At 40.2% G+C, this 20,354-nt stretch overlaps 3 protein-coding genes across 3 annotated transcripts in view; all 3 read right to left on the reverse strand.

Annotated features, from left to right (window-relative positions):
• The window catches only part of LOC119425889 (progranulin-like), a 5,438-nt gene extending 4,097 nt beyond the window's left edge, over positions 1-1,341 (reverse strand). The window contains exons 1-3 of the mRNA XM_037693446.1: positions 1,195-1,341; positions 822-1,121; positions 558-731 (exon numbers count right to left, since the gene is read on the reverse strand). Coding sequence (XP_037549374.1) covers positions 558-731; positions 822-1,121; positions 1,195-1,341 — 621 coding nt within the window. The remainder of the gene's footprint in view (positions 1-557; positions 732-821; positions 1,122-1,194) is intronic.
• A 1,466-nt stretch (positions 1,342-2,807) lies between these two features.
• fam133b (family with sequence similarity 133 member B) lies at positions 2,808-13,354 on the reverse strand. Its single transcript, XM_037693447.1, has 11 exons — positions 13,215-13,354; positions 12,488-12,585; positions 11,108-11,186; positions 9,385-9,486; positions 9,264-9,296; positions 9,028-9,099; positions 5,917-6,015; positions 5,790-5,828; positions 4,488-4,577; positions 3,399-3,449; positions 2,808-3,228 (listed from the first exon to the last, which is right to left on the reverse strand). Exons 1-11 carry the CDS (start codon positions 13,236-13,238, stop codon positions 3,133-3,135), a joined length of 783 nt encoding a protein of 260 aa, XP_037549375.1. The 5' UTR covers positions 13,239-13,354; the 3' UTR covers positions 2,808-3,132.
• A 4,805-nt stretch (positions 13,355-18,159) lies between these two features.
• cdk6 (cyclin-dependent kinase 6) overlaps positions 18,160-20,354 on the reverse strand; it is a 69,494-nt gene continuing 67,299 nt past the window's right edge. The window contains exons 6-8 of the mRNA XM_037693414.1: positions 19,202-19,252; positions 18,428-18,563; positions 18,160-18,327 (exon numbers count right to left, since the gene is read on the reverse strand). Coding sequence (XP_037549342.1) covers positions 18,175-18,327; positions 18,428-18,563; positions 19,202-19,252 — 340 coding nt within the window. The 3' untranslated portion in view covers positions 18,160-18,174. The remainder of the gene's footprint in view (positions 18,328-18,427; positions 18,564-19,201; positions 19,253-20,354) is intronic.

Consider the following 20,354-nt stretch of genomic DNA (forward strand, 5'->3'; position numbering starts at 1 on the left):
AGTTGTATGTTTTAAGATGTTGTATGTTGAGTTGTATGTTTTAAGATATATGTTTAAGATGATGACGTTAAATGAAGTTCAAACTGTTAGGCACATGTTTAACCACCTGGGGTAACAGAAAGAAAGACTATTGTTTTAGAAAGCAAATATTTTCTAAATTTTTGAAAATTCCTAATGAACAAAAGCCACATGGTTCATATTTTGGAGTGAGATTAACCGAAGCATTAACTTAACTCAGTTTAATCCAATCCAACCAAACCTAATAATAGTTTTTTTATTTATTAAACCAACTGTTTCAAGTCTCTTCTCAAAGACATAAAACCTGTTTGATTGATTTTAATACAAAGCATAGCGTTATTCGATTCACATTTAGAACTTTCATGTCCTTCCAAATGTTTTGAAAGTTTTAATGACTTCATGAGTCATCCATTTTCAGATCTCGGCTTTAATAACCTAAAGTTAGCCAACTTGAATCTGTGTTTTGATCACAGCAGTCACGTCAGTAAAGAACTGTTGAGTGAAATAGTCTTTTATCCTTTTATGAAGGCAGTTTTTACCTCCCACGTGCTGCTTCTGTCCTCGGCTGTTGAAATGCGAGCAGCAGGGACTGATGTCAGAGCTCGTCTGGGACTGAACGGATACGTCAGGCCTTCCCTGATACAATGGGTGTAAGTGTAGTCACAGTCAAAACCATATGGACAGCAGTGGTAGCCATCCAGACAACACCGCCCCTATAGAGGAAAAAGTATTTAAGACAAAAAACAGTTTTAGTTTTAAAAAATAAAAACAGTTGTAATCAAGAATGTTTTATTTTTACTCACAGGAGAGTAGGGGCAGCAGAACCAGCCGCCTTTTGGATGTCTGCAGCAAGTGGTGCCGTCATAACAATAATAATAACTGTCACAGTGGACAATTGTTGCTTTGTGGTCAGAGAGGTCAGGGCTTTTTAGCCCCTGGAAGGTGGACACGGGCAGATCGGGGGTGCTTGGGGCCTCCGCAGCCTCTTTCTTCACCATGGGCACATTCATCCATGGCTGGTTTTGTTTCACACACAGCTGCAACATCAGGTTACAGGTGAATCCTGGGGGGCAGCAGTTGGTGAGGTCGGAGCAGCACACAGCCTTCAGATGGACAAACACCACTTTTAGAAATCCAAACCGTCATGAAGCGACTTCATTTTTGAGTTAAGCTTACGTTTGGATATGGACAGCACTCGTATCCCTTCTCTGTCTGGCAACACGTGGCCAGATCGGAGCAAGTCGAACCATCAGGGCACTTGATGGAAAACACAACCCCCCACACACACGCGCCAACGTGCAACCACAGAGGGATCCTCAACATCTGGAGGACACAACATGTGTCATTTCCCCCCCGTCGCACACAGCTGCAGGTGTTTTGTACATTTTGTACTTTAAATAAAGTTTTCCTGCCATTCAAAACAATCTCATCCAGAATAAATAACAAGTTGTTGCTCCATGAAATTAATATGCAAAGATTTCAAGAGATTTCTCATTTCTTACCTTCAGACCATGAAGTGATTCAGAGACTTCCTGTCACACGATTCAAACTTCCCCAAACTGAACACACACACACACTCTTTATAGGAGAGGGTAGACACTCCCACTTGACTAAAGTATATCATTACAATAAAAACACCCTTTTTTTGTTTACAATTGCAATAACAAAAGAGGCTTTGGTAATCACAGTGGGTGACCAACCAGCACACAGCCAATCCTAATCTCAATTTAAGCATGACAGATTTTATGAGCTTACATTGACCTTTGATACATCACACGGCTCCGATCACGAGGTCAGCAGGTCAAATTCAAAGATGGTACTGCTAGGATAAAAAGTGCTGAAGCTATTTACTTCATTCTGCAACGAAGTCTTGAAAATAAAGCTGTTGGCTCATCTGGGGAGTGGATTATGCAACGACCCCTTCACATCTACACTTTATAAAGCGCAGCACTCGTGTTGTTGTTACCAATTTTGAATTCTTCAATTCCCAGCATTTTTTAGTTTTCCTGCTCCAACACATCTGATTTTAATAAATGGGTGATAAACCAGGTGCGTTGGAGCAGGAAAACAACTAAAACATGCAGGATGGTGTTCCTCAAGGAACAGGGTTGGGAACCACTGACATTGTACCTACAAGCCAATCTGTCAAAATCTGTGATTTTTCCCCCCCTATTTTTCAAAAAACATTTAGATGCTGGTTATCAGCTGTAGACAATGTTTTTAGGTTTCATACTTCTTTTGCCCTCTGTTTTTTAAACACCTACAGGATGTGCTGCCATACTCAAGTATATAACTGGACCTTCATAAAGCCTGGAAAACTGTTCAATCAAAATCACTTTAAACACTACAAAAAATAAACTAGAAGTAATTAGGGTGGTTTAAAACATTTGCACAATAATACGTCACTTTCAGTTTTGAAGAACTTCATTTAAACTTGCACAATTCAGGGAAATGTTTGTTTTGTAATAAAAGTTGATGAGGTAACCACATTGACCGCTCGATCCTGTGATTGCTTTTTGCACCAACACGCTCTTAAAAAAACAAAAAAGATTTATTCTTTTGGCAAATAAACAGGTTAAAGCAACAGTTTAATAGTGTATTCCTGTATTTTATACATTTACACTGCAACGTTCACATCGTTTAACAAAACACTCGTCCCTTGGATTCATTGTTACGTGTAGCTAACAGCTCCAACTTCAATATGAGGCTGGCGACATCGGGTCAGCGAGTCGACATGCATCACAGGCACTAGTTAGCCTCGTGTAGCAGAGGAGATGTCAGGCAGAGAGATTGGTGGTGGTGGTGGTGGTGGGGGGGGGGGGGGGGTTCAAGGCCAGCATAATGGTGGTAAACATCCAATGGGTGAAGAAAGAAAAAAAACAAAAAACACCTCGGTCTTGTCGTGTAGCTCAAAAACATTTTACAAAAAGCATAAAAAAAGCACAGATGTGCTGTGACCCCTTCAGTTCCACTTCAACCTTTGAACTCCAGTGTTTTGGGTCTGGGGGGGTCTCCAAGTGATGACAGAAGCTGGGGGGGGGAGTGGGGTTTAGCAACGCAAAGGCAAAAACGACACCACTAGTTAATTATCAGGAGAGCTGTAAACTACGGCTGTTAGTCAAGCTCCAAGTCCGACTGACACGCTGCCTTCTTTTTCTTTTTCCTGCCGTGTTTCTTGTGCTTCTTTTTCCTCTTCTTCTTCAACTTGACCTGAGGAAAAACATTCAATGACGTATTTATACATGAAGTAGTCAACTACAGCTAAATTATTACACTGTTTGAGGCTGCAGTTCTCAAAAACGTCCTGCACCACCACCACCACCACCCTCACACAAATCCAGTTGTTTCATTTTTACCAAGAGAAGAAAAACGCTGCTCACTGTGAATTTCTCCTTCTCCTCACTACTTCTCTTTTTCTTCTTTGCTTCGGGCTACAGGAGGAATTAAAATGGAAACGTTACTGTAGAAAGAAGGAAGTTGTGACCCACAACTACCCCAGAAAACATTTGTTGCCAGTAAATTTTCTCTTTCACAACGATGGACTTTTGATTAGTTGAGACTTTATTAGAAACGTTAAACCAAAATTCACATACCGGCTTCACAGATTAAACCGTTTTATTCCCAAGTGTAAAACAGAATAATACAAATTAATGTTCCACTTACACTTGGAGTATCCCGTTTGAACTTACTAGACCAGGTATAATAATGATGAAACAATATTTAACCAAATTACCATCACCTATTGTTGGGGGGATGAAAAATGCAATTAAAGCTTATTAAAACAGAAAATATTTCAAATTATCTATAACTTTTGAAAATAATAAATGATGCAAAACATAAATATTACATTGATGTTACAAAACAAATAAAAAATTTTAAAAATCACAGAAATGTATTTTTTCCTGCCAGATTATTGTAACGTGCCGTACACAACTTTTAAGATATTAAAGGAATTACCAGTAAATACTTAAGGGCCAGATTTTGTCACAAACTCCTAAAAACAACAACAAAATTATGTTGTGTCAACTTGCACCAGTTTATCGCTGGTCAAGGTAAAGAGGGAAATGAAGCCAGACTGGTTAGCTTAGTGGTTGTGTCTCGGGTAACAACCACAGACACATGAAGGTTAAACTGGCTGTAATATTTGTTCTAGTTTCTGCACGTGGATTAGAGCAGGTGCGCAGAAAGTGTTTAAGCAGGTTCACTCAGTGGTTTTGGATGTGCTTTAACAGCTGAAGGGTTCAAATGATAAGCAGGCACTGTGTTGACTCATGATTAACTGAAACATTAAGAGTCCGTTTAATATTCGTCTGATGAAGGCCACGACATCAAAGCAGCATAAAGGTTTAACTTCACATCAGCCAGAGAAAGAACAAACAGATAGAATAAGAAAACAGCGCTGCTGATGTCCAAACATGACTTCCAGGAGTTCACTTCTTTATTTTATGAATCATTACTGACAATTTTACCTCTTCTCCACTCGATTCAACAGACGAATCCGAGGACGAGTCTTTGTGACTTCTCTCAGATTTTCTTTTCCTCCTCCTTTCCTTCTCATTCTGGAAAAAACAAAAGTGACATCATCTTTTAGGGAACTACACTTTGCGTCTACAAACACAAACGTTAAAGCCACAACAGCTGTCAAAATATGTAATTTTTCCATGTTTTGGTTTAAATATTTGTATGCGACTCATTTATGATAAAAATAACCACTAAACATGCATCATGCACTACCAAACGTCCACTCTGTGATTTGTAATAAATTAGCAAATCCAGCAGAGTCGTGTTTTGTTGCCAACAATTTACGAGTCATTCGTTTACATTCTAACAGATGCGTACACTTCAGACAGTGTTGGCACACGATGGATATAGACAATATTGAAAATAGAGAACAACTGAATCAGAGATGCCATGTTGAAAGTCAAAAGGAGACGTTCTTTCTTCTGAAAACAAGGAAGGCCTAAAAGTTTTAAGCAGTAAATGGGGCGGGGGCGAGCGTTAGAAAAGCTGGAGCTAAGATAATGAGCAGTGCAAAGATATTCTGAACTCTTAACGAGAATTTCTGTAACAAATTTTGTTGGAAACAAGTGTACACCAATGTTCTCCATCACAATGTTCTCCATCACAATGTTCTCCATCACTCAGGGATTTAAATAGTGAATGTTTGTAGCATTCTACCACCAGGAACAATGGCGGAGCCAAGGGGTGGCCAATGGTGGCCATGGCCACCACAGAGTAATCTTTGTCCATCCTGATTGTTTGAGGAAACTATACATCTAAGCACTTTTTTCTTTCAAAGTCACACAGCATGTATACATACATGGTAGCAGCCATCTTGGATTTTGACGTGGTAACCCAATTTGTAACAGTGACTTTTCTTATGCCAAGATGCAGCTACAGACCAAAATGGATGTCAGTGCCTCACCTACTTTTCAAGATATTCATGTTCACAGCATGCACGGACAGAGGGCATTGCCAATTCCTCCTCCGCTCTACGACTGGGGACCACAAAGGCGAGGAACATTTGCCACTTTCTTACACAATATTTACACAAACCCTGATAAGTTTACGTCACATTAAGTCTTAACAGTCTCCTGTGAGGCTTTGTTTTCAAATCTAAGTCAATATGGCTGCTGGCAGGTAAAAAGTTAACCCATATATGTTTATATAATGATGAAGAAATAGTGTTAGAAGCAGAAATATTTAAATCAAAAACAGAAAAATGTGTAATTTGACAGCTATAATGGCTTTAATGAGTGAGAATAAATGACCTTGTCTTTATCTCCCTCCTCTTTGATTCGCTTCCTTTTCTTAAAAAGAAAAATAGATTTTCAGAACCTGATCTTCTTGTGGATCAGCTAATAAAAAGAACAAAACAACTCCATAAAAACAGTAAACCTTGCTTTCAGCATCAGATTCTTCCTCGGAGCAGTCCGACGCTCTTCTGGCTGAAGATTTCCTTCTCTTACGCTTCTTCTTTAGGCTCTTCTTTTCATCCTGTGAGGGAAAGTGCAAATTATTATTAAAACTGTCCATCAGGATTCACATGCAGCCAGATTTCAGATATAAAAAAAACTGGATCAGTAAAATAATGTCCTGGAGCTTCATGTTTGAATGACTGCACAGCTTTCATACTGAAAACTGGAGTATGCACAGAAATACTCAGATTAATAAAACCATGCACGTTTCTGCTCACCCTTCCTTATGCATCCCAACTAGGCCTGTCACGATAACAAATGTTGCTGGGCGATTAATTGTCTCAGAAATTATTGCGATAAACAATAATAATGGTTGAAATTTTCAATTAGTAATTACTGTCAAATTTAAGAAAAAAGGTTGGTTAATTTGTTTTGTGTCTAGTACCTTTTTTGACCACCAGATGGCAGTATAAGACTGTTAGAACCGAAGGATGGATAGTGAGGGAGCGAGCAGCGTGACTTTACGAAAAATGGGAGGGAGGCCCCTTGACATGACATGGGCTGTCTCTCTTCGGTTCTCAAAATGGCGGACACTCTTTGTGGTTTGAGCTCTTTAGCATAACATTTCTCACACAAAGCTTTTAATTTTAAAAATTTGTAAAGTTCTCAGCTTCTTTTTGCAGAGAAAAATAACTTTTCACACAAAGGCACGGGTTTTAACCATGAATTTTGGAACTTCAACAAGACTTTTTTTTTTTTTTACTCGAGGTCGGCCTGTTAGCTTAGCTCGTAGCTTAGCTGCTCAGCTTAGCTGCTTTTAACAATCAATGGATTTTAAAGAGAAAAGAGAAAGGGAGGGATCAGTGAGAGCACCGGAGTTGAACCTTTTAACATCCAGTGTCTTCAGAAAGAGAGAGACACGAAGAAACGATAAAGCTGATAAATGAGGTTGATAATTTTCATTTATCATGCGATTAACTGATTTATTGTTTATTGCGACAGGCCTAATCCCAACGTACATGGAATAATGCACAGACACACGTTCCACTTGGACCACCCTGTCCCCTACCATAAACAAATATGCTGATACATTAGCCAGCCAGTATTTGCTCTGGGGTTAGTAATAAAAGAAAAACCAAAGAAGCGACAGAAGTTGGCAGTTCTGTTAACGCAGCAGGACTCGAATTCAAGTATTTGCCCACAATTTGAAAAAGTGCTCAAACATCAAAGCTGGATGACAAGAAGTGAGTCGCTGTGCGTCCATGGAGCGTTTCAGCCATGACATATGGGAGTTTGGGCATCATGGGGCCTATGACACGACTGTTCATGCACAAGGCCGCAGGTTAGCACGCATTAGGGGTGGGTGATATGGCTAAAATATAATATTGTGATATTTCAGAGCATTCTGACGATAACGATAAATTTCGCAATATTTAAAAAAAAAAAAAAAACAGAAATCATAGTTATTTGACAAAATTTACTTAACATGTTGCTTTGCAGTATTATATAAATAAATAAATAAAACGGGGTAATTTTACTGAAATTACTTTATTTAGTAAAGTATTCAGTCTCCAAGTATAAAAATAAAAAATAAAAATGATCCTTCTGTTATTTAGATTGAAAAAGTCTGCACAAAATATAGAACAATAAATCCACCACAAAAACTAAAGTGCAGGTGAAATTTCCCAAATTAACTAAATAAAATAAAGCTTAATATCTGTTAAGCATAAATGTAACAAACAAAATATATGTTGTCTTTAAATGAGCTATAACTTCCAGAACAAGGTGATCATCTGACCCTGAAGCTTGTGGAGTTTCAGCTTCTTCTGTTCCTGCAGGAATGATTCATTTCTCTGATGCTCTCTGATCACATGACTCTGTTCTTGCTCCATGGACTGTGAACTCAAGAGACAGTTTAGCTGCGCATGTTTGTACCGGCAGCTCAGAGCGAGGTGCGGAGACGGAGAAAAAGACGAGTGGCAGCTTCGAGCGGGGGGGAGAGAGAGACACTTGAGTTGTCTGTACCTGCAGTTTAGAGCTGGATGGAGAGACAGCTGAGCCGCACGTTGTTTGTTTTTAGCTTTTTAGCTAGCTAGTATTGCGCGCAGCTAATTAGCGTCACAACAGTACTGACAGGTGGAGGGGCGGTGCGCATTTCGGTGTGGTCGTTCGGTACGCTCGGTTCTGTTATCGGGGCGGGGCGCCCTGACGTATTACGTCATGAAATTAGCATATCATGATATGATTTTTTTGCCCGGGCAAGCTGTTTTACCGGTATTATTGTGAACGATATGATAAGGCCCAGCCCTAGCACGAATGTTTATCTCCTGAGGCTGATGAATGTAGCCGTGTGACAGGACTGGAGTAAAGGTTGTAGATCACGGAGCTTCAACTGCTGGAGACTCGTTACTCAAAATTGTGAAAAAGTTGTTCAGTTAACAGTGACTAATTAAATGTCATGCATAAGTTTTGGTTTCTTATTAGCTAAAGTAGCTTTCTTTTATCCCTGGATTGCCTTTTTTTAAGACAAGCCTGCTTTATACCCCAGAAAAACAATATAAAAAGGATCCTGGGTCAGCTAATATTCTCCCCTGCCCTGGAGGACGACTTCAGGACTTTTCTCTGTTCTCTGATGTCATGACCAATAAGGCATCAGCTATTGATGACTATTTGACAGAACATCACAAGAAAGCACAAATAAACCGAACTAACCCAAACCACAATATTTCTTTATTCCCATCCAATATCCAACCTAGAGCATAATACACCTTTATCACTTTGTTTTAAAAGACAAAGGTTTAAGTTTTAGAACTTTTTAAGTTTCTGATTTACTTGGAGGGAAAAAACAGGATTTATTTGAAAACTTTACTTATTAAAATCCTCAGGATGTGACAGGTTTGATTGTTTGTAACTCAAAATGTCAATAATGCAGCTCAACTTCAAGCCTACGACCTCCAGAGCGACTGTAATGTCTCAGAGATCAGTAGAGGCCAAAACTAAAAAGAAACTGAACAACTCAAGTCAGCTGCGCTGGTTTTGTAAATGAGATTTACTGGAAATGATCTGCAAACCCGACACTGGTGAAGCTTACCTCGTCTTCAGACTCGGAGGAGGAGCTGCTAGAAGAATCAGAACTCGATGAAGAGGAGGAAGATGAAGAATGCTTGACCAAAACACAGTGACAGCAGGGTTCAGTTAGACTTAAGGGAAATTAAATCACTGAAAGCGACAGTCACAGGATCCAATAAGGACGGGCAGCTGCTTAAGTAGTGCACGTGTGTGTGTGTGAGACATGACTCCATCAAATTACTGGAGGTCTTTTCTCACCCTGCTAGACTTCTTCTTCTCCTTCTTCTTTTTCTAAATGAATTTTCAAAAACAAAGCAAAGCTGCAGTTAGAAACTAGATTTCACGGGATGATCATTTGTAAAGAAGACTTGTACCACACCTCTCTTTTGGCTTTCTTCTCTTCTTTGTCCACTGATTTTTTGTCCCTTTCTTTGTCACCGAGCCTTTTTTCTCTGTTTTTAGCTAGCTCTTTCCTCCATTTCTGAAAACAGCAGCAACAACAGGGTAAAATATTTAACTGTCTTATTACATCAGCTCGCCTATCTGGTGGCATCTCTGCATTTGTACGAGAATGAACATTCACTTAGAGAATAACTAGGGATGCACGGTCCACTTTTTTTTTTTTTTTACTTCCGATCTCGATACCTGCATCTGTGTATCGGTCGATACCGATACTATCCCGATATCATAATCATAATTGATTTTATGAGGCTGTAATAATCTCAAGTACAGTTTGTATAAATATATGCATGTATGTCCAAAAAGGCAACTTGAGGTAAGTTTTATTAATGTTGGATGAGTTTCAAAGTTAGGATTAAATCCTGCTAACACTAAACATACTGTTTGTTTTATTCCTAGATTTAAAGTGGATATTAAAGTGATTAAATGGTTTCAAACATCTGCTAAGTTCATGGCATAAACCAACACAGACATGTTCCTGTTTTTAGTATTTTACATCGCTTTATAATGTAGCTGTTTTTGTTTCTTTTTTTATACATATATAATTTTCTTTTATTTTTCAGTTCATACTTTTTTATTTTTTATGATTGTCTGTTCAATTCAGTTTATTTATAAAGCACCAAGTCACAACAGAAGTCGTCTCAGGCCACTGTACAGAAACATTAAAATAAGTTAACAGAAACATTCATATATAAAAATAATAATTTAAGACTTTTAATCTGAGCAGACTGCTTTGAATTTAACTCCATCACAGAACTCTCATCTTGAGCTGGTAAATATCTCCTGGAGGGTAAATGTAAACTAGATCTTGGCTGCAGGTATTCAATCAAGCTGTGAAGCAGACGGTCTGATTTCAGTCAGCCGCGCTCGGTCTGATCCTCCCAGACGGCAGACTGAGCGCAGCTGACTGAACTCAGACTGTCTGCTTCGGACTGAACGAGAGGAACACACCGCTGAAGCCACGGAGCTCGAACATACAACGTAAAACTAACTTTACCGCGGTGCCTGGCTAAACAATCCTCGTGCTCTTTAATGTGGTGCTTTTTCAAATGTTTATTAAGTTTGATGTATTGTAGGTCGTGACCGAGCTTCCTCCTCTCGATACAGCAGCTCTGCAGACGTTGCTGTCTTGCGGTGTTTAGTGTAAAATACTTCCACACAGCGGACATGTTACGCTGAAAAGTCTGTTAGCCGTTAGCAACAGTGCTGCTCAGCCCTCAAAAGAGTATTTACTCACGTTGTAGCTGCTGCAAACTATGAAATGGATTTCCTGAATGTAAGGCGGGTCTTATTACTCTGGGTTCATGAGACACGCCTCCGCTCAGGAAATCCATCCCATAGTTTGAAGCCAACCTGCAGCGCAGGTCAGACACAGACATGCATCATGAATCGGAAAGATCCGATACGTAAATTATGCTGGTATCAGAGGCCGATACTGGATCGGCCCCATCCCTAACAATAACAGTTCCTAACAGACATTATTGACTTTTTGTTGACAAAGATTAGATTTTAGGCAGATTATGGCAATTGTTTATCCATCTAAACTTGTAAATCTATCAACAAAAGAAGGAGCAAATGAAAAAACGTTCAGTTTCTCCAACAGCGCAGTCACAGTACTTTAAGCACCCTTCATCAATTCTTACCTCGTTCATTTTGTCCTCAAAGTCAGCCAGGGCTCGAGAGCCCTTTTTCTTCTTCTCTAGCTGCTCCTTCAGCTCTTCCCTGTGGAAGACACGAGAAATCATTTTATATTCCAGGAGATTAAAATGTCACAGTCGTCCAAAGATTGGGATGAGATACGATTAAATGCAACCTTTTAAAAACATCAATAATTACTAATATATTGTACCAAATAAAACGTATTTCAAACATTTTAATAACAAGTAGATATAATATATTAGATACTAGTGTATAGCCGGTGATGATTTGCTCTTGTGGTCAATACTTGAGTTCACCTCTCTTAACACATTTCATCTACCTGAAATCTGACGTGCACAAACTTCAACCTGAGATAACTTGAGATAAACTAGAACGGAACTAAATAAAATAATTTCGAAACATCTTTCAAACTCAGTACAATCTCTACTGGAAAACAATTTAACCTTTTGATTAACATCTAGAAGCTCTCTGTTTTTTTGCTTTGTGCATTTTAATTACCAGTCGAGCTTTGCCAGACCTCTGGGAAGAACTCATAAATATTGTTGAAGAAATATTGATAATGCTGGTGGTTTAATCTACCCAAGTTATAATTTACAAAAGAAAGCAGTTGTCAAAAAGCTAAGAATTTCCAGATGAATTTAATTTCTGTGTTTTAGCAGCACTTTATCACTGTTATGTTACTGCCCTGAAAAAAACTTTTACATTGTAGCAAAGTGTATTATATAATGTTATATAAGTAATGATAAGAAGTAATTAAGTAATATTACTTTCTATTATTTTTCTCCAAAATATTTGCAGTTGAAACATTGTTTATACAGAATAGGGTTGCTTGAGTTAAACACATTTTGCCTCCTCATAAGATGTTAGTAAGAAGTACTAATACTATTTTATACCACATCTTATTTAGATTTGTGTTTTCATACAACCAAAAAAGACCTTAATGGACATACTCGTCATTAAAAAGCAAGTGAAAAAATAAACAGGGAGCCTGTTCAAGAGAAATATATTTGTCCTATTTTGTTTCCTTTGAGGCAGCACGGTGGTGCAACTGGTAGAGCTGCTGCCTCTCAGCGAGCAGGTTACCCTGGTTCAAATCCCATGCATGTTATTGTCCGTAGGTGTGAGTGAGAGAGTGAATGGTTGTTTGTCTCGCTTGTCTCTATGTGGCCCTGTGATGGACTGGAGACCTGTCCAGGGTGTCCCCCGCCTCTCGCACTATAATAGCTGGACATGGGCACCAATGACCCCCGTGACCCGAAAAGGAAGAAGCGGGTAAAGATAAAGGATGGATGGATGTTTCCTTTAATCAAATTACAGCGACATGTGCCATCATAAAGCGCGTAGCTTTTCTGTGTCCGGCTCACCATGTTGGTCGAGGTCTGCTCAGGTAATCCTGTATGGTTGGTCCTGAGTTCTGGGCAGGTCCTCTGGCCCGAGCAGCTGCTATAGGGTTTATGTATGCCTAAAATGACAAGGATGGGCATGTTTTAAGTGATTTAAATAAATACATGTTGATACATACAGTGCATGGAGATTTCACACAACACTAAAGTCCACATTGCTACAACTAAATTACAACAAAATGTAGAAGAGTTCAAACATGACAACCTGATAAAATAGGGTAACAGCGTATTGATTATTAATTTGTCGTTAAGGAAACGATCAAATCAACTAGTTAAAACACTACAGAACATGAATGGCAGCTGGATTTGTGCGCAGCAGCTGGTTTAGGAACATATGAACGCTGGGGACTCTGCACCTACAGGAAACATTTATCCCAACGCCAACAAAACAAATGCAACTATTGTGAGGGAACATGTACAATATTAGCATGGTTCACCCAGATGGCACGTGCAAACATGCAATTTATTGTGTAAGCTCGCAACATATTAAAGTAATAAATACACCCACTATTTTGTTTAAATATAACGTATAATAATGCACGGTGTGACTTAGCACTAGGCCTCGAAGAATTATAGAAAACACAGGGTGCTAACAAACGCGAGTGCTAAGCTACTTGTGATTTATTCTTGTCAAATTTCAAGGCGGGTTTATTCGTCAGTTTCATTTACACTAATGTGACACACTCACCACTCGATTGTCTCTCTTGCCCATATCGAGTCAATAATTAAGGGAACAAGCATTAGTATTGCCTTGCTAGCACCGAGCTAGCCACTTAGCTGTCAGTCAGACGCTAGCGCTCATACCTTCTTCTACGGTCTGGCCTGCAGCACCCCGTATAGGAAGTTGGGAGACGGTGCACCACCGCCACCTGCTGGCCAGAATATGTACTACAACATGTACACGTCGCTGAAACACATTTTCCTTAAGGTCACTAAAATAAAACAACAAAAAACATACTATGCTTTAGGGTCAAATTTAGATGTTTTTTTTAACTAATCAGTGCTGAGGTTTCCAAGTCTTCACGCGAGTTTGTTCCCTGAAGAAGGGAGCAGTTGAAAGAAGGAAAAAAAAAATACTATGAAACAATAGGTTTGAGGTATTTATCCATTAATCCATCATCTTTAACCGCTTCTTCCTTTTCGGGTCATGGGGGTCACTGGTGCCAATGCCCAGCAGTCACTGTGTGAGAGGCGGGGGACAACACCCTGGACAGGTCTCCAGTCCATCACAAGGACGCTCAGAGACAACCATTCACTCTCATCTAGAGACAATTTAGAGTTACCAGTCAGTCTAACATGCATGTTTTTGGTCCGTGGGAGGAAACTGGAGTACCTGGAGAAAACCCACAAGCATGGAGAGAACATGCAAACTCCACACAGAAACGTCCCAGGCTGGAATTTAAACCGGCAACCTTTTCACTGAGAGGCATCAGCTCTACGAACTGAGTGCTAAAACAAGAGGCCACTTATTATTTATCTGTATTGAATATGCACGTTAGATATCCTAAATGTAATCATCTCGAGCAGAAAATGGTTTCAGAATTGATCATCATTGCACCGAGATACGAGAACATGTACATGCAGTCGTCCGGAAGATGGACGGAGTGCATGAAGCTGCTGCACTGAGCACGGCCTCTTATCCTTTTTCAGAATAATAATCTTAGCTAGGAAAAGGGGGAGAGACATGAGGGTAGATAGTGGTATTATAAAAAAAAGATCTTTCACATCTTGTCCATCAGGACACGATTTGAGACATCAAAAACTCTTCCAGCAGCACAATTAAAACATGATTACATTTGCATTTGACATCGAGGTGTTGAGATTTGTCCCTGAGCTTTTTTTTCAGATCAGCCATTTTCTGAAGATGTTTTCAGCCAGCAGTTCTGATAAGCCTGCACAGAATGTTCTTGGGGGCGGGGGGATAGATGAAGCTTTTGTCCTTGGTTACTCATGTACCATAAGAAATTTGATAGTCGGCCCGTCTCCGAGGCCGTCGGGAGTCAGATTCAGATAAGCTTTGATTCTTGTTCTTCTTCAGGCAGACATTACTTTTTTCTTCAGCCTCGAGTCCATCTGGGCGTTCTGGTTCCGAAATGCCCAATTGAGGGATTCCATTCCACTGATCCATGCCATGAGTCTCCTTCAAGGTCGAACCCACCACGCTGACGAGTCCCAGAAGCCGCAGGTGGTCTGCGATTCTCATAAATCACCTCCACCTTACGGTTTAGCTCGTAAACCAGTTGATTCAGAGTTCCCACAGCGAGGACCAGACCTTCACACTGACTCTGAAGCTTTGCCATGGCCGAAACTGCTGCCGATGTCTTCTTCAAAGGTCGATAAAACAGAGCCCTGGCAATGCCAAAAAGCAGAGTCCCAGCTATCATAAGTCCAAATATGTAAATGTCTTCAACATCCTCCTGAGACAGAACTGAGAGGCACATCAGCTGCCCCCCCCATGAATCCATGACGTACCCCACAGCGTGAGTCTCAGCTGGACACGCAGGTTCCCCAGGACCTTGTCGCTTTGATGAAAAAATATTATCAATAGAGTTGAACGTCCAGGATACCAGATCCACTCTTCTTAATTTACGTTCAGATGTGAACCAGGCACTTCAGACACAGAGAGCAGAGCAGGGAGAAGGAAAAACGGGGGAGGAAAGACAGAAGCAGCCGCCTCAATCAGAGCCAAAAACATTTTGAATACCTCCAAGGGCTTCCCTGAATACTTTTCCTGTCCATGACATGGATTTTCCTATTAGAAATGATAGTTGTTTTTCTTTCAGCTGCTCCCCACAGCGAGCAAACTCACATGAACGATGTGGCAATTGTTTTACGTCAGATGCCTGCAGCACGGAGCACCAAGCCACCGCAGCCCCCTTACAATACTAACAACTTTTAAATACTTCCCTATATTGTTGTCGTCTTACACAATTCACCAGCTTCGTTTAGTGGAAAATGACTACGAAAAGTAAATAAATCATAATTATATTGATACTGAAGAGGTGTCAGGAAAAAAGAAAAGGGAGAGCAAAAAAATTTACATATCCAGCCACAAAAAATATAAAAAGCTTTTTTTTATTCAGCTGGTGCAAGACAATATTATGACACCAATGCATTCGTACATTTAGTACGCCAACTGAACAGACATGCTGGTTTCAAAACATTTAACACTGCTAAAAGTTGAATAGCCATTACGAGACTGAAATGTGTCACAAATAGAAGCTTAACGTGATTCACTGTAATGATCCTAAAGCAGTCGTTGTACTTGTAAACCACTATTTCTAAAGCATTTGTAGTTTCAGTTTGCTTTTTATGCAGCTTCAGAACTGTTAGACAGAAAACGTACACGGTGTTTTGTTGAGCAGATCTGTTGTTTGCCTTGCATGGATTACAAGTTACTGGTTAAAAAAAAAAAAAGTATGAAGGCAGGTATCAAGCAGTACTGACTGAGTACAGTAACTTCAATTTGATAAATAGCAACGACAGTCAATGATCAAAGGAACTATTGTAAGACAGCGTGAAAGAAAACCTGAAGTTGTAACGTGGTCATGAAGTAGCCCGGAGTTGTGCAAACTGTGCCCGAGAGGTTAGAACGTCCTGAATTTAAAAACCTGAGAAAGTTGAAGATTGAGTTGGTGTGTATTGACGTGCGCTAACAGCACTTCTTGTTGAGAAAAAAGATAAACCAGTGTTAAAATGTCTCTGTCCTGCAAGAACTACGACATACAAAAATACAATTCTGCATAACTTGCTTCTCGTCCTCGCAGATATAAAACGGCACATGAACGTACAATAAAGCGAAACCTGGAAACTAAATGTGTGTGCATCTTTTTGTATCAAAACTAGTACAAAATTCATAGCCATGCTCAGTCCACAACCACAGAAATCAAATAATCAACGGCAGAACCCACCTGACTTTGTGAAAAGACAAAATACTCTCATGATACAACATTCCACTGACCTTCTCTACGTTGACATTTCTAAGTGCTGACCATGCACAACCAGTCTATCATTGCAGCTAGCACAATACGCTGTACAGTATCAATTACTAGCCTTTATACATTCCTGTCATACACAACTCTATGCTCATCTACAGAGTCATGTACTTGGTGTAAGAATTTAATATGCCCCAGCATAAAAAAAAGGTAACAAGCATAAGACTTGTCAATAAAATTAAAATTAAATACAGAATAATGGTGTCAACGCTCTGCCAAATTCATTTAATGCTGAACAGTCCTGATGGGACGTTTTCCACCGACTGCAAGCCTGAGCATTACCGTATCATTTGGATTGTAATAAACTGGATTTCAAAACAAAAGCCCAATATGGCAGATTAAGTCATTATACAAAGTCCAAAAATAAGTGGCAGGATTATTCTGAAGTCCTTTCATCATTGTCTCAGCAACTGTAGCGTCCGCCCGTCCTTGAAGAGTGCAGCAACCATTAGAATCCTGCTACTGGCTCGTCTGCAGTTACTCTTTACATCCACGCGGTGGCAGCAGTGTTGTAACTGAATCAGGAAGGATGAGGCGCGTGGCAGTGAGCTAGCTTGTGATTCCTTGTGACGTTGCAGTGACTTTATATATAACACGAGCGTGGTGGCGTCAGTGGCAGCAAACACTAAATGTGTGCCTTTTTGTCCTCAGTTCATCTGTTCCACAGTGACATGAAGGCTGACATGGTCCACGCTGTCCACCCAGGCAGGTCCTCGAGACAGGAAGACTCCAAGTCTAAACGCTGGTCCCAAAGAGGCTGCAGCCCGTCTGTCCGGCCTCTCCACAACAAGTCACTCTGTGATTTAGGCCTTTTGTTTTGCATTGTTACGGTCGAAACATTTCACATCCTAAAAAGCAGCAATTATGATCCCTCGGTTCATGACAGGAGGATCGCCTTCGCTCACGGTTCAAACAAAACATCCACTGTTTTTTCTGAGTATTTTCTGGAGTTTTGTACATGGAGCATAAAACTATATTGGCCTCTTAATTCATCGCATGTTTTGAATTCACCTTCTGCATGTAACAAACAATAATTAAGCTTTTTGACATTAAAAATGATTCTTGTACTTAAAGAACGGCTCGTGTTCGTTCCTCCCTGCTAGTGATGGAAGCTGCACACACATTTGTGTTTACAGTTTAATCTTCCAAGTGACAGGATTTTTTTTTTTTTTTTTATATGCATAAAAACTTGGGACTAAAAAAAGTTAAGTTTACAAAATGTTTCGGTGTTCATCCAAAATGTGATTTTCTTCTTCTTAATGCCAGATACTTCCTGTTTGCACTTCTTACAACTGATGGAGTTTAAATGAACATTGTTCAATTTATTTAAAGTTCAGTCTTTATAAATTAAGAATTTCAAGAAGAAATTTATGCCTTCAAGTAGGTAGCAAACTTGATCCTTTAAAAATATATATTTTTGGCCAAATCACATCCACGTTTCTTTTTCCAAAACGAAGAAAAGCAGCCAAAATGTGCCAAAACGTATTCATGAGGCACAATAAAGACTTCAAAACGTTTTTTAAAGGGTTCAAAGGGATTTGTTTTAACAAACGTCAAAAAGCTTAATCATTGAGTTAAATGTTGTGAAGAAAGAAACGCACATGAAGGCACAGAAAGCACTTTTAGTCGACACTGGAGTATGGAGGAGGACCGTCAGGCTGTCCTCTCCTCTATAGTGGGCTTGTTGTTGGGGAAAGGCTGGGTGACGTACACGCTTCGGCTGTGACTGTCCACGCTTTGGAAGTAGGGGTGACTCAACGCTGCGAAGGCCGATATCCTCCTGGAGGGATTGAAGGCGAGGAATTGCTGTGGAGACGCAGAAGACAAGGAGGGGATGAGACTGAACTGCTCGTTGAGAGAATCGAGCGTCACTCATCTGAAGTGAGTAAAGAACCACTCCACCGACCATCAACAGAGCCCGTCCTTGCTCCTCCATCTCTGGAACCAAGTCTTCAATTGGCTTTGGAGGCCGGGGCGTGAAGGCACTCTGTGGTAAGGCCACTTCCTGGGGCCAGTCTTCAACCGAAGGTACCCCGACGACACTGGAAGAATACAGGCGGTCAGAACAATAATCTACTTTCTGATCGTTAGTGCCGTTAATAATTAGCTGTAAAAAGAAAAGCGCTCATTTTAGATGGCTTGGGATTAACAGCAGAAAAGTAGAGAAGGGCACATCCAGTACTATTCTGGGGGTTATGTAAAAATGTTATGAACAGTTAATATCTTACCTGTTGTAGACAGCTTTTCAGTTGGGAAAAAATCTGTCTGGATTGACAATCTAACCACTAATCCAAGCGGAGTTCAAGGATAAAGTGCCATCTTAAAACAACTAATCACAAATTTTATTTATAGTGACTTAAGTGAAAGTCTTTTTTAAAATAAAAGTTAACATCTATAATTTGCACAACAGTCGTTTACATGGGGTTCTGTGACAGCAGGAGCTAGCTGTAGCACTTCCTGTGCAACCCGGGGGCACTTCCAGCAGAATATTATATTTCTGCCAGAATTACCATGATCTAAAGGTTTATTAAACAGCAATTACATGTTAACGTGATAACAGTTATGAAGTTTCTCAGATCTGAGTCATTGTAGGACGACAGCACTTTGGTTTGATGTTCTTTATTTTCCTTTTAAACATTAAGTATGTGACACTGGAGGAAATGCAGCGATTAATACTTACTCAAAAATCTTTCCCAGCTGATCAACATCAGAGCTCCCTCGAAAAAGAGGCCTGGGCAGGAGAAATTAAAGAAAGTCAGTTTCTTCAACGTTCACGAGGTTTGTTTTTACTGGCTCCCTTCTGATGTGAGTTTAGTGCTCGCTGTGGCACTGCAGGTGAACCCTAATGTATAAGCCTTTAGCTGAGGGCAAATAGGAATGTGTGAGTCTCATGTGAATGTTTGAAGTCCACATGTTGTCTGGATTGTGGAGCAATATTGGTAAAACCTCTGAAGCTGGGAGGGAGGAAACAGGGATGAAAGGAGGGAGGGGAGCGGGAGCAGATCTGCTGGTGGTTCCTGTGGCTTTGGGCAGTCTCTGGATGCCCGTGGGCGGCCACCGCTCACTCTGGCACCCGCACGAATTCCAGCAGTCATCATCAGCGCAGGCCTTCTAGTCACCACAATGAAGAAAGGTCTGTGTGCATCAGCTTCTACTCTCTGATTAGCCTCAGCATTCAGAAAATTGGAAGGGAGGCCACCGAGAGACAATCTGGATTATTCTAATCCAAAAAGATGTATGAAAACGAGAACTTCCTGTTCAAGTTCCTCTGAAAGGAAATGAGGAAGGGGAGCTTTCAAAAGACGAGACTTTCACCTCAGATTTCAAGCCTTATTGGCTAGATATGATTAGATTTATGAGCTGAAGTAAAACATTATGTCAGACTAAGTACATTCACATATGTACGCTTTTTTTGGTCTCCGGGATTTCTGATTATTTAAAGGCACCCTACGAAAATGAAACTGTGAGAAACGAGTGGGCCACCTTGTCCTTCCCACTTGCAGGAAACTTACATAGCTGAACACCCACAGTTTCCTAAACTCAAACTTTAGGATATTATTTATCACACAAGAACACTTTGCACCTTTTGTGTGGAGTGGGAGCACCATTTCTGTCACATGCTGCAGTCACAAGCACAAACAACGCTAGAAAAATGATCATTACAAGCATTTAAACTAAAATGTATTGTTTCTTTGTGCCTTTTTATGAGTGCGGGAGGACCACACCACACCCCACACACACACACACACACACACACACACACACACACACACACACACACACACACACACACACACACACACACACACACACACACACAGCTACCCACGCAC

The sequence above is a fragment of the Nematolebias whitei genome, chromosome 19 (assembly GCF_014905685.2).
Source record: "Nematolebias whitei isolate Nwh7 chromosome 19, NemWhi1, whole genome shotgun sequence".
NCBI lineage: Eukaryota > Metazoa > Chordata > Actinopteri > Cyprinodontiformes > Rivulidae > Nematolebias > Nematolebias whitei.